The 17498-nt window shown below is 50.0% G+C and overlaps 1 protein-coding gene across 8 annotated transcripts in view; it reads right to left on the bottom strand.

Annotated features, from left to right (window-relative positions):
* Nucleotides 1-7080: 7080 nt before the first annotated feature.
* ARHGAP23 (Rho GTPase activating protein 23) overlaps nt 7081-17498 on the bottom strand; it is an 81406-nt gene continuing 70988 nt past the window's right edge. For all 8 annotated transcript variants that reach the window (XM_070773357.1, XM_070773356.1, XM_070773361.1 and 5 more), the window contains 4 exons: nt 16734-16775; nt 16076-16172; nt 14054-14085; nt 7081-9545 (listed from right to left, as the gene is read on the bottom strand). In XM_070773357.1, coding sequence (XP_070629458.1) covers nt 8523-9545; nt 14054-14085; nt 16076-16172; nt 16734-16775 — 1194 coding nt within the window. In that variant the 3' untranslated portion in view covers nt 7081-8522. The remainder of the gene's footprint in view (nt 9546-14053; nt 14086-16075; nt 16173-16733; nt 16776-17498) is intronic.

The raw sequence follows: 17498 nt of genomic DNA, 5'->3' as shown, positions 1-17498 counted from the left end.
TTGTCTGGGAGCTGGTGGCTGGGTGTCCCCCACAGAAGACCCTGAGGTAGGAAGTCATCTGTGGGTTCTAGAAAATGAATGAAACCCAAGTAGATTGAGAATTGGCAAGGGGGCACAGCGTCACAGGAGGTCTTGGTCTTGGACAAATGTAGCAAAGAAGGTGAATTTCTTCTCAGGCCATTGAACCAATAGGAGGGTCAAGTCAGAAGGTGACATGATCTGACACTGTTTTTCAGAGTTTACCTATGGCTGTGGTGTGATGAGGTAGGGTGAGGGCGGGGTGCAGATGACGGCTACCCGAACTCATTCACAGTGAACAATCTGATGGCTGAGGGAGGGGAACTGAGTCTTAGAGACTTTGTAGCTATAGAGTGATGGAGCTAAGACTCAAACCCATGACCCATCTCTCCTGTTAGCCATGCTTTCTTGGTGCTTTGAGTACTCATCATTACACATATTACGGACTTCCCAGGTGGCTCAGTGGGTAAAGAATCCATCTGCAATGGAGGCAATGCAGGAGACGCAGGTTCAATCCCTGGGTCGGGAAGATCCCCTGGAGACAGACATGGCAACCCTGTCTAGTATATATGCCTGGAGAATCCTATGGGCAGAGGAGCCTGGCTGGCCACAGTCCGTGGTTGCAAAGAGTTGGACACGATTAAAGAAGCTGAGCACACAAACACACGGATTAAGTGTTCATTTAGTCCTTACCATATGGGCTATCGGTGTCATTACCTCCTGTCTACTGATGGGGAGAGTGACTGAGCAAAGGATTTGACTGACCTCAGGTTGGTCTCAGAGCCAGATTCTAATTGATAGTAGAAAGGGGGCTTCTTTACCAATAGGAACCTGGGAAGTCCACATATTTTCTCCCTCAGCATCTGCACATCTCTGAGTCCCCTGGGAATGTTCTTCCTCTTTGATCTCTGAGTGGCTTAGTTGTTAAGTCACTCAGTCATATCCGACTCTTTGCGACCCCGTGGACTGTAGCCCACCAGGCTCCTCCGTCCGTGGGATTCTCCAGGCAAGAATACTGGAGTGGGTTGCAATTTCCTTCTCCAGGGGATCTTCCTGACCCAGGGATCGAACCCAGGTCTCCTGCATTGCAGGCAGACGCTTTAACCTCTGAGCCACCAGGGAAGCCCCTGAGTGGCTTAAGTGACCCTAAACTCACAGGGCAGCAAAGCATCCTTTACTGTGCCAGGGCCTTGGGCCCAAGGCCACTGTACCCATTAGCTGACATAGGCTCCCTCAATATTCTCTAATGCCGACTGGTTGACAGCACTCTTAACGGCATCTGGCAAGAAGCTCCACCCCATATCCCTGGCCACGTGCCAGGAATTTCACTCAAGTCCACAGACTCTCTGCTTCAGCTCAGACCCACCACTGTAGTCCTTCCACCTGCCCATGTCAGAGAAAAATCCTTATTCCTTTAATTCAACCCAAACAGATTTGGAGTTTTCCTATGAAGTATATGCCTAGCCTCATGCCAGTAGCACAGTGTCTTGACTGGTGGTAAGTTTTGAAGTTGGGAACTTTCTTTTTCAAGATTGTTTTGATAGTTCTACGTCCCTCTCATTTCCATAGGAATTTTAGGATCAGTTTGTCAATTTCTGCCCAAAAAGACCAAAAAAATGGGGATTTTAATAGGCAGTGTGTTAAATCTGCCAACTTAACAACATAAGATCTAAAACATGGAATATCCATTTATTAAGATCTTTTAAAATTTCTTTCAACAATATTTTCATTTCCTTGGTATAAGTTTTGCACTTTTATTAAATCTATTCCTACGTATTTTATTATTTTTGATGCTATTATAAATAGAATTGTTTCCTTAATTTCATTTTTAGATGGTTCATCACTTATAAAGTGGGGTGAGTGATAAAGACTTCTTTATTGAGGTACAATTGACATACAACGTTGTGTCAGTTTCAGGCATACAACGTAATGATGCAATATTTGTGTATACTGTAAAACGATCCCCACAGTAAGTCTAGTTAACATCTCTCACCATCCATAGTTAGAGAAAATTTTATTCTTGTGATGAGAATTCTTAAGATTTTCTCTCTTAGTAAAGATTTACTCTTTTGCTTTCAACTATGCAGTACAACAGTATAATTAACTATAGTTGCCACACTGTACATTACATCCCCGGGACTGACTTAAAATATAACTGAAAGCTCGTACCTTTCGACTCCCTTCTCCCATCTCACCCCATTCCAACCCCCGCTTCTGTCAACCACCATTTGTTCTCTGAGATTTTTTTTTATTCCACATGTAAAGAGTGCATATGGTATTTGTCGTTTCTATCTGACTTGTCTCATGTAGCACAATGTCCTCAAGATCTATCCATGTTGTCGTAAATGGCAAGATTTCTTTCTTTCTATGGCTGAATAATATTTCATTTTATGTATATACAATGATTTATCTATTTATGGTATTTGGGCTATTTCCACCTTTTGGTTATGATGAACAATACTGCTATAAACATTCAGGCACAAGTTTCTGTTGGGACATATGTTTTCATTCCTATTGAGTATAAAGCTGGATGTGGAATTGCTGGATCATATGGTAATTTTATGTTTAATTTTTTGAGGAACCACCAAACTAGTTTTCATAGTAGCTGTATGTTTTGCACTGCCTCCAGCAATGTTCCAGGGTTCCGATTTCTCCATATCTTCAGCAACACTTGTTATTTTCTATTTTCTTGATTTAATCTTCCTGGTGAGTGTGAAATGGTATCTCATTGTGGTTGTGATTTGCATTTTTTAAATGACAAAATAGAAAAAAAGAGAAAATTAAAAATTATAAAACTAGAAGTTAGTTATTGGAAAAGATTGACAAAACTGATAAATACCTAGTTAGACTGACCAAGAAAAAAAACTAAATATTTGTCAGTTTTGTTCCTGGTGGGCCAGTGGGCGGTGAATTCTGAGGTTTGGGGGAGAAAGGCTGAGCGGCCTGTGTTTTATCAAGAGGCCATCCTGCAGAGGCCGCTCTTCTGGGCCCCGGGGTCGGGGGGAGTCTGCGTGGTGGAGAAAAGCATGGGCCCTACAGTTCTTGAGAATCTTGGAACCTAAAGAGAAAGGGGGGTGCAGATCCCTCTAACAGTGACCAGGAGAAGGCAGTGGCACCCCACTCCAGTACTCTTGCCTGGAAAATCCCATGGACGGAGGAGCCTGGTAGGCTGCAGTCCATGGGGTCGAGGAGAGTCGGACACGACTGAGCGACTTCACTTTCACTTTCACTCCAAGAACCAGCTTTTAGTTTTATTGGTTTTCTCTTTTTTTTTTAATATTTTCTGCTTCATTTATTTCCATTCTTTATTATTTCCACCCTTTGGCTTGTTTTGGGTTTAGTTTGCTTTTCTTTTTCTAGTTTCTTAAGATGCAAGGTTACGGTGTTGATTTGAAATCTCTCTTTGCCAGTATGACATTTACAGCTATAAAGTTCCCTTACAGAGCTAATTTAGCTGCATCCCATAAGCTTTGACATGCTGTGCTTTTGCTTTCATTTATCTTAAAGTATTTCTAATTTTCCCTGTGATTTCTTGTTTGACTCATTAGATATTTAAGAGTGTGCTTTTATATTGCCACGTTTGTGAACTTCCCCAAACCTTCTGTTGCTAACTTCTAACTTAATTCCCTTGTGTTTGGAGAACAAACTGTGTGTGATTTCAATCCTTTTAAATTCATTAAAATTTAAATTGTAATTTAAATGTTCTGGGCATGTTTTATGGCCTAGCTTTTGGTCTATCCTGAAGAATGTTCCATGCACACTTGAGGAAAATGTATATTCTGTTGTTGTTGGGTGGAAGCTTCTTTGGAGATTGTTAGATCTAGTTGGTTCATAGTATTGTTCACATTTTCTACTTCCTTATTGATCTTCTGTCCAGTTGTTCTAGTCATTATTGAAAGCGACAATGTCCAACTATTGTTTTGATTTTTGTTTGCTTGTTGGTCACGCCACACAACTTGAGGGGCCAAGGACTGAACCTGTGCCCTTGGCAGTGAAAGCATGGAGCTCTAACCACTGGAATTTTCTCCAACTATTGCTTCGAATTGTCTACTTTCCTTTCAATTCTGTTAGTTTCTGCTTCAGGTCCTGTTGTTAGAAGCATATATTGTTGTTGTTCAGTCACTCAGTCATGTCCCAGTCTTTGCGACCCCATGGACTGCAGCATCCCAGGCTTCCCTGTCCTTCACCATCTCCCAGAGCTTGCTCAAACTTATGTCCATTGAGTCGGTGATGCCATCCAACCATCTCATCCTCTGTTGTCCCCTTCTCCTCCCACCTTCAATCTTTTCCAGCATCAGGGTCTTTTCTAATGAGTCAACTCTTTGCCTCAGGTGGCCAAAGTACTGGAGCTTCAGCTTCAGTGTCAGTCCTTCAAATGAATATTCAGGATTGATTTCCTTTAGGACTGACTGGTTTCATCTCCTTGCAGTCCAAGGGACTCTCAAGAGTCTTCTCCAATGCCACAGTTCAAAAACATTGATTCTTCGGCGTTCAGCTTTCTTCATAGTCCAACTCTCACATCCATACATGCTACTGGAAAAACCATAGATGGACTATACGGACCTTTGTTGGCAAAGTAATGTCTCTGCTTTTTAATACGCTGTCTATGTCATAGCTTTTCTTCCAAGTAGTATGCATCTCATAATTTCATGGCTGCAGTCGCCATCTGCAGTGATTTGGGAACCCAAGAAAATAAAGTCTGTCACTGCTCCCATTGTTATCATATCTATTTGTCATGAAGTGATGGGACCAGATGCCATGATCTTCATTTTTTGAAGATCATTTTTTGAAGCATATATATTTATAATCATTTTATCTTCTTGGTAGACTGACCCTTTTATTCTTATAAAACATCCTTCTTGTCTCTAGCAATGATTTTTTATCTTTAAAGCCTATTTTATCTCATACCTGTATAACCACTCTGGCTCTCCTTCATAACTCTTTTCATCATTTCGTATCTTTTTCCATTCTTTCACTTTCAACTATTTTGTGTCTTTGAATCTAAAGTAGTGGTTTTGTGAACAGCATGTAGTTGGAGTATGTTTTTTAATCAATTCTGCCAATCTCTGTCTTTTGATTAGGGTGTTTACTCCACTTACGTTCAATGTAATTACTGATAAGGTAGGATTTATGCCATTTTACTGTTTTTCATGTCTTATGTTTTTGTTGTTTTTCCAGTCCTTGACTCCTTCTCTTTTTTGTGTGAAACATATTTTCTAGTGTACCTTTTTAATTCGCTGTTTTTTCATTTATAATATTTTGAGAGAGTTATTTTCTTAGTGGTTGCCCTGGGGGTTACAATTAGCATCTTAAGTTAAAACAGTTTAGATTAATACTAACTTAATTTTCATAACATGCAAAAGCTTTGCTTCATTATAACTCCATTCCCTCCTGACTCCTTTATGTTCTTATTATCATAAAAATTTGATCTTTATACATTATAAGCCTGTCAAAACAGTTTTGTAATTATCATCTTATGCAACTACCTTTAAACAATAGAGAGTTAAGGACAAACAATAGAAGAATTACAAATAAAGATGTTTATGGGAATTCCCTGGCAGTCCAGTGGTTAGGACTCCCTGCGGAGTCCTCCAATGGAAATTGTACAGGGCATAAATTCGATCCCTAGTTGGGGAACTAAAACTCCACAAGCCATGTGACATGGCCAAAAAATAAATAAATTAATTAAAATATTTATACTGCCTTTTATAATGCCTACATGTTCCCCTTAATGGTGTCCTTTATGTTTTCATATAGATTCAAGTTACCATCTAGTGTATTTCATTTCAGCTCACCGGACTCCATTATTTCTCATAGGGCAGACCTGCTAATGAGAAATTGCCTGCTTTTCTTTACTGGAGATGTCTTCATTTCTCTCTGGTTTTGAAGGAAAGCACAGGGTTTTGATCTGTCGTTGTTTAGTTGCTAAGTCGTGTCCGACTCTTTTGTGACCCCATGGACTATAGCCCGCCAGGCTCCTCTGCTCGTGGGATTTTCCAGGCAAGAATGCTGGAGTGGGTTGCCATTTCCTTCTGCAGGGGATCCTTCTGGCCCAGCGACCAAAGCTGTCTCCTGCATTGGCAGGCGGATTCTTTACCACGGAGCCACCAGAGAAACCCGGTTTTTGATCTATTCTCCTGCAAAGCCTACTATAGCATGAAGGAAGCCCAGTGGGCAGCAACCCTGACCTTATGGCTTTCTGGGCTTAGATTTATCCTGCCTTTACCGCTTATTAGCTGTGTGACCCTGGACAAGTATGTCATCTCTCTGTGTCTAAAGTTTCCTCACATATACAAATGGAGACAACAGTGTTGTGACCATAGCTCCAAAGAGTTTTGGAGGATTAACTAAGGACATATAAAGCCCTTGGGGGCTGGTGTGGGCCCACAATAACACTAGCTCTTAGCCCATGTGCCAATCAAAAACAACCTCTGGGACAGAGGTGGAAGAAGGAAGCAGATTTCAGTGAGCCACTAAGCTCTTCCCAGTTCCAAGGCTCCTCCCTAGGTTCTCTTTGATGACTGGCATCTGTTTTTCCTACAGATGGCTACTAGCATCATCAGAGGCAGCCTGAAGCTGGCAGGAGCAACTATAGAGACATGACATGGAAGAAAGCCCATCCCAGGTTGTAAGCTTACATATGTGAATAAGACAAAGGGCGATGACAGCTGGCCAGCAGGGAGGACCCTGGGCTTTTCCAAAGCCTCCTCTCTGCTGGCCAGCACCTGTGGACCATTCTGAAGGTCCAGACAGCCCTGAGAAGGAAGGTGCCTGTGCCCTTCCTGGTTTCTGCAGGAAAAGAGAGCAGGTGCGTGAAAATCTTCTGCAGTGATGAGGGTCAGCACCCTTCCGTCTTATCTTCTGTGCCCAAGTCATTGCTCAAGCCAGTCTTCCAGGACACCTCCAAGCTACCAGGAAGCAGAGGTTTGTCTCCACTAAGTCACCACCTGGCCCGGCCCCACTGCCCCCGCTCCGTGGGCCAGGTACCTCACTTTCAACCCCTCCCAGCCCCACTCTGTCCCTCTCCTCCCTCCCAAACAACTGAGACAGCTGACTCGTGCCTCAAGGAAGGCCATTTATTTCCAAGATATAGACTATACTGTTCAGACAGGACTTTTCAGAAGCAGGAAATCTTAGTTGTTGCCTAGAGAGGTGTGTCAAGGACACAGTGAAAGGAGACATGCGGACGTCGGGCGGAGGCTTATTCAACACTGTTACAACACTTTTTTAAATGAGCAAAACATCTTTAAAAATCCTTATAAATTCTTTATAATATGTTACACATTTAGAGACAATATTTACAATAAAGGATGAGGGAGGGAGGATCAAGAAATCTACTTTACAGCAAATCTTTGCATAAAACAAGAGGACCGATAGATGTGGCAGTGGGTTCACAACCCCCTGGGCTTCCCTGGGATGAGTGAGGACGTGGGTGGAGAGGCCTGTGATCTGAGATCTATTTACAGCTGTTGGGGGAAGAGAGCGCTGGGTCCTGCCCTTCCTGAAGGAGCAGCCCAGCGCAGATCCCATCCATCTATCTGTGTGTGTGTGAGTGAGTGAATGAGAGTGTGAGAGACAGACAGACACCAAGGATGTTTTCTACCCTCCCTCTTAAAGGGAAGAAGGTGGGGCCCGTGTGCCTGAGCTGTGGAAGGAGCAGGCACAGCTGGAAGAACAAAAAGCGGCAAGAGGTCTAGCAGGGGGACTCTGGACCCTCCCCATGGTCTGGGGCACAGGCAGCTCCCCACGGTCGTAATGTAAAGATTGGGAAAAGGTTGGTGTGGGGAGTAACCCTGGTGTCAGTCCTGCCTCTGTGGAAGGGCCCCACCCGCCTTCTCTGGCTCTGACAAGCAGCAGGGGAGCAGGATCCCGTGTGCAGGGAAGACAGGGAGCCCTGATGGGGGCGGGGGAGGAAAGGGGCAGGAGTGGCAGGAGTTGCTACTGGAAACACTTGGACAATGAGAACACACACTCGCACACACCACCCCGCCCCCACGGACACTATCGCCCCACCTCATCTCCCCCAATATACATACACACGCACCCCGCCTTAGCTGGCAGCTAGGAGCTAATGCGGGCGGGGAGGACAGAGGAAAGGCGTGAGGAGCCCGCATCACCCAGTGTCTTCTCCTTAGTCTGAGCCTTAGGGGCTCCCTATCCACACCCCATGGGCCGATAAGGGTCCCTAAGTGCAGACACAAGGGCCCAGAAGGGCACACTTATCCAGGGGACAGAGACCCTCACAGCCCTGCACGGAGTCCCAGTGGCCTAACCCTTCTCGGTCTCCTCAGCCTCGGAGCCCCTGCCTTCCACTCACACTCCGTGTCCAGCCCCGGCTTCTCCTCTGGCCACTCCCGACCAATTCCAGCGCACAAACCAGAGACACGGCCTCAGCGCCCCCCACTTGCACCCGGATGCTCCCATGGGCGACTAGAGAAGGGGTGCAGGCAAAGACGACTCCTGGGAAACCGGGGCGGGGAGGGGGGTGACGGGCGCGGGCGGTGTCACAGACACTGATGGAGGCGGGAGGCGGCCGAGCGGCGCGGGGGCTGGCTCTGCGGGGCTCCCGGGTCCCCGGGCGCGGGCGGCAGAGAGGCGGCGGTCGACGGGGCCCGCGCCTTGGTGGACTCCAGGCTGCTGAGGCCCGAGTCCTTGTTGTCGCTGTGCGCCCGCGGGCCCGCGGACACCGGAGGACCCCCGCCTCCCAGCTCCTTCCACTCGTTGAAGTTGAGGTCGGTCAGGGGGCTCTGCACAACCACTGTGTGGCGGCGCCAGCTGCTCCGGCGCCGCCGCGTCTCGGGGGACAGCGGCCGCCGCAGCCGCACGGCCAGCATGTCGTCGGCGGTGCCGCGGAGGCGCAGCCGCAGCGCCTCGAGGCGCGAGGGCCGCGAGCCCAGCGCCGCCGCCGCCACGGCCGCCGGGGGGCGCAGCGACTCCTGGCTGCTAGACGAGGCGGAGCCCGGCAGCCCGGCGGCCGCGCCCGCGCCCTCGCCGTCCGCGCGGCTCCGGGCCAGGCGGCGCCGCGCCAGGGTGTCGCCGGGCATCAGGTGGTGCGAGCTGAACGAGGGCCGGCGCGCCGGGCGCCCCCCGGACCCCGCGCCGCCCTCCGTGTCCGTCTCCACGTGGCTCAGCTCGCTGCGCTCGTCGTCCGCCTCGTCCCCCGCGCCCGCCCGCCGGCCCCCGTTGCCCGAGCACACGCTGCGGTCCATGGTAGACAGGGTGGAGTAGCCCGAGACGATCGAGCGCGTGTCCGCGGCCGGCCGCTCCTCCGGCGCCGCCGGGGGGCTGAGGCGTCCGGGGGCCTCGGGGGCGGCGGCTCCCGGCCGCTGCCCCTCCGGCCGATCCTGGGCCCGCGGCGCCGGCGCCCCCGCCTCAGGCTTGTGCGCTTCCTGCTCCGAGTCGTCGTCTGTGCTGCTGCCCAGTCCCCGCGCCTCCCGCCGCTTCTTCCGCTTGCGGTTGACCGCCGAGATGAAGGAGATCGCCAGCATCTCCCGGGTGTACGGCTCCTTCTTGGGGGCCCATGAGCCCTGTGCGGGAGACAGGTCAATGTGCCGGGGGCGGCCTCCAAGCTCCAGACCCTACATCCCCCCCACACCACAGCACCTAATCTTGACAGGGCCAAGCCAAGCCCAGCCCAGCACCCGCACCGTCTGCTGTTCCCCGCCCCGGCCCCCAACCCCGGACGGAGGTCCCAACCAGATCCGCTCTAGAGCCTACCACCCCCGCCCCCTCAATTCTGAAGCCTCCTTGGCGCCTCCTCTGGTCTTAATCCAGACTCGGCTTTTTCCTGCGAGCTGGGGGCTGGTTTCTCACCTCGCCCCAACTTTCATTCCATTCTCCACATCCAGTGTGGCATAAATCCTTTTAAACTCAAGCTCTACTAATAACAGACTCTAAACAGCAAAATGACACTTGACAGTTTGAACCCATTTCACGTATACTATCCTGGGTTATGATACCAGAGCCTGCACCTTTCTCTGACCATAACTCTTCCTTCCCTTCCTCTCCACTCAGTCTCACCAGGAAACCTGCCTTTCCACCTACTCAGTAGGAACAGCCTCTCTGTGGCAACCCACCCAAGTTCATGTCCCTTCCCACCACACCCTAAGCATTTCTGTGGTCCCACCAGCACCCCGCTGGTGGCTCAGATGGTAAAGAATCTGCCTGCGATGCAGGAGACCCAGGTTGGATCCCTGGGTCAGGAAGATCCCCTGGAAAAGGGAATGGCACCCACTCCAGTATTCTTGCCTGGAGAATTCCACAAACAGAGGGCTACAGTCCATGGAGTCACAAAAAGTCGGAAAGGACTGAGTGACTAACATTTTCACTTTTTTTCCCCACCAGCTCTCCACCTCCACAATCCCCAACTCCAGATCAATCCAACCACCAGTTCTGCTGCCAAAAGTGGCTTAAGAATCCTGCACAACCTGATGGTTTGGATTGAAGCCACTTCCAAATTGTGATTTACAGCTGCAACGTGGGCAACTTTCTGCCACTGTTCTCACTGCTGAGCCTGTGGGTGGTTTTTGGTCCTGGCCTTCCATGATCCCCTAGCAGAGCCCAAGCTGCCCATCACTGCCTCCTCCACCTGGTTTTTAATCCTGCCTTTCTGGCCTCTCCTCTGTCTCCTGGGAGGCTCGTTTTCCTCTTCCTACCCCTTAAGAAGCCATGCTCTCAGGGCTCTGTTCTCAGCCCCTTTTTTCTTCTCTCTCCCTGGGAATATCCTGCCCCCGAGGTCTCCCTCTCCAACACCAAATTCTTTATTTCTCGAGCTCCATCCAGAACTCCTCTTCTAACTGCAAATCTGCCTCTACCAAGGGGTCTGCCAACACCTGAAACTCACCTACCTGGAGCCACATTACATTCCCTACCCCTGCCCTTGACTGCCAACATTCATGTCCTTACCTCAGGTGACTCTGACTCCTCCCTCTCCCCTCCTCCCTCTAGATTCTCCAGAAATGACTCCCAAAGTGGTTCATCCCATTATCCTGTGTTCAGACCCTCACTCTGCCTTTTCTAGACCTTTCTGCCCTCTCCAAAGAGGATTCCCTGCCTCCACCCTTGCCTCATCCTAGCCCCTCCTCCTCAAGAGCAGTCAGTCCTTCTAAGGCAAGGCAAGAATCTGACTGCCTCCGGCCTCTGCAGGACGAGACCCCCATGAGGATAAAGCACAGACACAGGGCCCTCACAACCTGCCTGAGGCCCCTCTGCCCTGACCCCAACTGAACACAGCCGTCACTCAGGCGGTTCAGACCCTTCCCTTGATAGGTCTTGCACTTTAACACTGGCAGCCCTTAGTTGTGCCCCGCTCCCCACCCTATTTATGGGATGAACTCTTAAGTCCACCTACTAGGCGCAGTGCAAACACAGCATCCTCTGTACAGCAGCCTCCCACCCAGCTCTCCCTTTGGCTGAGCTGGGAAATCCCTTCTCTACCTGTTACATAGACCTTTGAAAATACACATACAGCAGCTCTTTCTCACATCAGAATAGCTTTGTTTCCACATCATCTGTATCAAACCCTGAGTCCTTTGAGAGCAAGGTCGCGTGGCTCATGTTTGCATCCATGACTCCTAGTACAGTGCCTGTCACATAAGAGGCACTCGAGAAATGTTAAGTGATTAAACAAATAGGTGAACGAACGTAGGAAGCTCAGTAGACGCAGATGCTGGGACTGGTCCCCTGCTGGGCTGGAATGAATGACCTGCCCTGCCACCCGTCTCACAGGCCACCTTCTGTTGCAGCCACAGTATAACAGGCACACCTCAGAGATACTGCAGACTCAGTTCCAGACTGCAGCAATAAGGCAAATACCTCAATAAAGCAAGTCACATGAATTTTTTGGTTTCACAAAGCATATGAAAGTTATGTTCACACAGCAGTCTATTAAGTGTGCACTAGCACCATGTCTAAAAAAGTGTACGTAGCTTAATTTAAAAATACTTCATTGCTGAAAAACACTAAACAATACCTGTGCCTTCAGGGAGTCATAATCTTTTTGGAAAAGTAACATCAAAGATCACTGATCACAGAACACCATAACGAATATAATTACCATGAAAAAGTTTGAAACAGCACAAGAATTATCCAAGTGTGAACAGAGACACAAAGTGAGCAAATACTGTTGGAAAAATGGTGTCAACAGACTTGCTCAACATAGTGTTGCCACAAACGTTCAATTTGTTTTAAAAAAAAAATAAGTGTAGTAGCCGTAAAGCACAAAGGAAAGTGTAAGAAAATGAGGTCAGCCTGCAGGGGACGGAGACACAGCGCTGCCTCCCATGACTGCCGCCCTCTCTCATATCAGTTAGCTCTGAGAAAACCGGAGTCTGTCAGGGATTCAGGATTCACAGGCCTGCGGCTCCTGGGCCGCGGCTGCCCACACTGTGTGACTCTAGAAGGCACCGCCTAAAGCTGTGTGAGCTGCAGCGCTGCTACAACCAGTGTGAGGCGCGTGGGGGCCTCTTCCCTGGCCTTCCTTCCTGGCCTGTGCTCTCTGGGAGACGTGAGAGACCGCTGGGCTCATCTGATCAAATTACACTCTCATCCTGGCGAGTTACAGAAGCAATGAGGTCAGAACGGCCACTTCTAGGGAATACAGAGGTCAGGAGGTTCACATATAGGTTGAGGGGTCAGTCCAAAAGAGGCTACAGGAAACCAGGGGTCTGGCATGAGCAAGGGGTGGAGGTGACAAGGAACTAAATTCAGGTCACTATAATTAATTTGCTCCCTGCCATAGAAGTCTTGTGATGGACTGAGCTCCCTGTCGCCAGAGGTGTGTAAGCAGAGGCTCTATGGAGAGGTTACAGTGGACTTCTGCACTAGACTAGAGCAGCCTTCCTTCCTTCTGGGCTTTCATCAGACATATAATGAACTAATGAATATTTATTATAAATAATGAATATATAATATATGTTGATATATAATGAATATAATGATTAGATAACATAATGTGCTTGGTGTCAGGCACACTGATTTTTCTGGGACTCAGCCAGTGCTTAGAGATCCAGAAAGAAATAAGCCCAGTTTGACCAGACAACATTTAGCTGATTTCACCGACTACTATGGACAGAACTGTTCCCCACCCCCAAATTCATATGTTGAAGCCCTAAGCCCCCAGTGTTATGGTACTTGGGGCATTGGGGAGGTAATTTTATATGCGGTCATGAGGGTGGGGCCCTTATGGCTGCATTAGTGCCCTTATAAGCAGAGAAACCAGAGAGCTTGCTCTTCGTCTCACATGCACACCTGTTCACTTTCTCTTTGCCATATGAGTACATGGTGAGAAAGCAGCCATCTACGAGCCAGTTCTCACCAGAAACTGACCGTGCTAACACCTTGATCTTGGACTTCTAGTCTCCAGAACTGTGAGAAAATAAATTTGTTTACACACCCCTGGCCTTCAAGCTCTAACCTAACAGTTGAGCAGGGCTCATCTGGGGCAGGCATCCTTGCCCTACTGGGCAGGCTCTGGAACAGGCAACTAGCTGCCTATGAGACCTGGTTCAGAGAACCAGCTTAGGCTTCGTTGTTTTCAATGTCATTGATTTCTGTTCTTATCTTTATTATTTTCCTTCATTTGCTTTGGGCTCTGCAAAGACCTTAAAAACAATCATTATATCACTCATAGTTGTTGTTAACCCCATTTACGAGGGTAGGTATTATCCTCATAAATAGTATGAGGAAGCTGAGGATCTTAAAGAAGTTAAACAACTTGCCTAATGTCCCAAAGCTACCAAGTGGTGGAGCCAGGACATGGGCCCACAACTGTCTGTGCTCCTAACCAGTAGGCAACACTGCCTCGGGCCACCAAACTCCCAAGCCAGAGCCTCTACTTCATCAATTATCTCCCCAAGCACTGCCAAGGTGAGCGAACTCAGCTTACCCTGGACACTCAGGTGTTTCCCACCTTCCTTCCCAGTGACTAGCAATCTTCTTCAAGATTCTAATCACAACTCTCCCAATTGTTGTGACCAAAAAGCAAGTGGGCTGGCTTGTACAGGGATATAACTTTCAGAATTGCTGTGGCACTTACCTTAGACTTGGCTGAACTACAGGTGGTGGAACCTGTTGGTAAGAAACAAAGGAAAAATGAAAGTTGGATTGGGCAAGAGAAGGCTGATTCTTGTGAACACAATTCCCTCTCCTCAACAGCTTCAGAAACCAGGGAGTTCAGAACCCTGAGCTCTCCCCAGGTCCTGGGAGCGCGGTGGACTTCTGATGTCATTTCCTGGGGGATAAGGATGGAGTGGAGAAGGATGTCAATCACCACTTCCTTTTGAAGCAGGAAGTGACATCAGGCCCCTGGACCTGCATTTGCCCAGGGTTAAGGGCAAGGCGGACTTTTCTTTGGCCTCTCCCCTCCCCTCCTGTCCCTGTTACTCTGAAGCACTAGAGAGAAAACGCCAAACATCAGATGCAGTTCACAGAAACCACCACAATACACAGCAAATCACAGATGCTCTGGAAAAATGGAGACCACACAGTGCACAGAGAGGGGCGCTCTATACCTACCCTCACCCCCGACTTCAGGGACATGAGAGGGCAGAGGGACCATGTGAATGATGGGGCACAGGGCAGACAGGAAATGGGCAGGGCAGGAGGTAGGGAGGGCTGGTGATTACAGCCTGGAAAGCGTCTACCTCCAGACCAGAGGTCAGGCTGTCCTCAGGGGCAAAGGCCCTGTTTACTATCAGAGTTATGAAGGAATGTGGGTTCCAGTCCCTTATTAACACTGGGGTGGGGAAGGACCCAGAAATAAGTCTTGCAGTGCTGTCCCCAGGACTGGGGAAGGAGCAGGCCCACCCAAGGATCTCTGGGGGTCTGAAGGGGGGCAGGTGCGGTTAATCCACACTCTCCAGCAAGCAAGTTAGATGCCTCCTCCCCAGCCCTCCCCTGCACACAGTGAGAGCAGATGGGCTGACCACACAGCGACACACACGGGCAGGAGAGTGGCAGCAGGTGATTAGAAGAGACGGGGGGCTCCTCTCGGCCATCCCCACCCCCACGTCCTCTGGCCCCCTCCCCAGCCTGCCTCTTGCAACTAGGGGTGCTGTGGTATGCCTCTGTCAGAGACGCAAGGGGGGAGGTCACCCACAGAGTGGGAAGTTAGTGGCTAGAGCCAGAAGGCTACCCTCTTGTCCCTGGACTCCTCTACTATGACAGCCAGACCCCTGGGAGCAGGACTAGGGGCTGAGTGACCAGGGGCTCTGATTTCGGGAGCAGGAAGAGCCAGCCTTCAGAGGCGGCCGACGCAGGAGCTATAGATGCAGAGAGGCTTCTGGGATGGCATCACTGAAGTCTGGAGATGCTGGGTCCCACTACCAGCCAAGCCTACTCCACCCAGATAATCAGAAGTGGCCAAGCTCAGCACAAAGAGAAAGCCATAGAGTAGGGGGGCCGGGGGGCTGTGGAGGGCAGCCATGTGGTGCCCAGGCTTCCTGGCAAGGGGACCCGACTTGGCTCTAACAAGTGCTTCCTTCCTCCTGAGAAGGGGCTTTCCGATGGGAGGCCGGTACGCTGTTAACAAGCGTGGGGAGCTGGACTGTAGGGGAGAGGTCCTCACCGCCCTGGACAGCTCTGCCTGTCCCTTGCCCCATGCCTGCCCAGCCTTCTTATAATCACCCGCCACTGTTAGTGACCGAGGTCGCAATGCCACACTGTACCCTTTAAATCTCCAACAGGTCCGCTGGAGGAAGGAAGGGAGGAGAAGAGAAGAGCAGGATCCAGGGGATGGGGGGAGAGCACAGGGAGAAGAGGGAAGAGGGGAGGAGGGGTGCAAGGAGAAAAGGAAGAAAAATTAAAAAGAGGCACGTGCCCAGGACACAGCCCTCGAGAAACAAAAAGCTCAGGAAAGAAACCGGTGAAAACAAAGGTCCTACCCAACCCAGGGCAGCCGAGGAGGCGGAAGCCCCCGCCACAGCCCAGCCCAGTGGTGGGGCAGGGAGGGGCCCCGTGGGGCAGGAGCAGGGCAGCTGGGCGCCTGGCCAGGCATCTGGGACCCTCAGGAATGCAGATCCCATGGCCTCTTCACCTCTTCCTGGGCCCGTGCTCTCACCTGAGCCTGGCTCTCCAGGTGGCACTGTCCTGCCAATGTTAGGCAGGAGGTACTCGATGTTTGGCACTGACTGAGGCTCCTTGTCATCCACGGGAGTCTGCAAACAGGAGAAGGGTCAGGCCCACGGCCTCAGATGGGTGACTGCAAACCCCTTGGAACGGGAAACCCTGAAGACAGGGCGCAGGTCTCCTCCATCAGACTGGGGCTCACCGGCTCAGGGAGTGTTCCCTCATCAGCCAGGGACTCCAGGGCAGTCCTACATGTCCCTGCCTTCCCCACACCTTGGCTGAACCCTAAAGGCCTCACTGCTCCCTCCACTGAGGGTAGGGTCTGTGTCTCCGCCATTAGACTGGACCTTCCTAAGCCCTCTGTCCTCCTCATAAGATTGGAGGGCAGGGTCTGTCTTTGCTACTGGACTCAGACTCCTTAGGGCATGGCCTCCATCTCCCCCTCAGACTTGGGGTTCATGAAAGTGAGGGCTGTATCTCCCATCAGACTGGAGGCTCCTGAGGAGAGGGCCTATGCTTCCTCCAACAGACTGGGATGTCCTAAGGGCAGGAACCTTCTCCTGCTTCAGACTTCCTGCCCACCCCACCCACCTGGGATGAGGGCCCACCACCAACCTGACCCCACCCCACCGCCCCTCTGCATCACTCACTCTCTCTCCCTTGTCCTCGCTGTCGCTGAAGAACCAGTCTGACTGCAGAGGAGACAAAAGGAAGTGATGGAATCAGCGTGGGAAGGAGCTGAGGGAAGACAGGGAGACAAGAGCTCCCAAACTGCTCGGTTCAGAGGACCCACTCAGGCACCTGATGGAAAAGTTGGGACCCAGTGTGGAAAGGAAACACAGCCTGGAGTGGGAGAGGGTCCGAGTACAGAGAGATGCCCGGCTCAGGACAGCTTCTCTCTGCCTGTTTTTCACCACGCACAGTCCCTGCACATCACCACAGCCACTCCCTATTGCAAACCAGAAGAGAGGGGTGCAGCAGCGCCATCTAGTGCCAGCGAGTTCCGCTGCAGGGAGAAGGCCAGCCCCCGCGACTGTAGCTGTGTGTATCCCACCCCAGGCTGGGGTGGGTGCCCCAACCCCAGATAACAGGGTTGGTGCCCCCAACCCCAGATAAGGCAAGTGCCTACAGTGAGGTGTCAGGAGGTTCCCCGAGGGTCAGGGAGGCAAGGGTGTTCTCATACATGCCAAACAGAATAGAAAATAAAAATCCCACTCAAATATATTTTGATGATAACACCCTAAAAGTTTTCTGAAAACCAAAAACATTGCTTACATGTGAACAGGTATCAGCCTTAACTAGAACTTTCAGCAGCAACAGATACAAGATGACATGAAAGTAATATTTTTTGATGTGTTTCTGAACTAAAATTTAAGAGATTTTTAATCTAGAATTTTATATCTTGCTAAACTCTC

Source organism: Bos indicus, chromosome 19, assembly GCF_029378745.1.
Source record: "Bos indicus isolate NIAB-ARS_2022 breed Sahiwal x Tharparkar chromosome 19, NIAB-ARS_B.indTharparkar_mat_pri_1.0, whole genome shotgun sequence".
NCBI classification, from domain to species: Eukaryota; Metazoa; Chordata; class Mammalia; order Artiodactyla; family Bovidae; genus Bos; species Bos indicus.
Note: the sequence above shows the minus strand (reverse complement) of the source record. Positions and strands in the feature narration are given on the sequence as shown.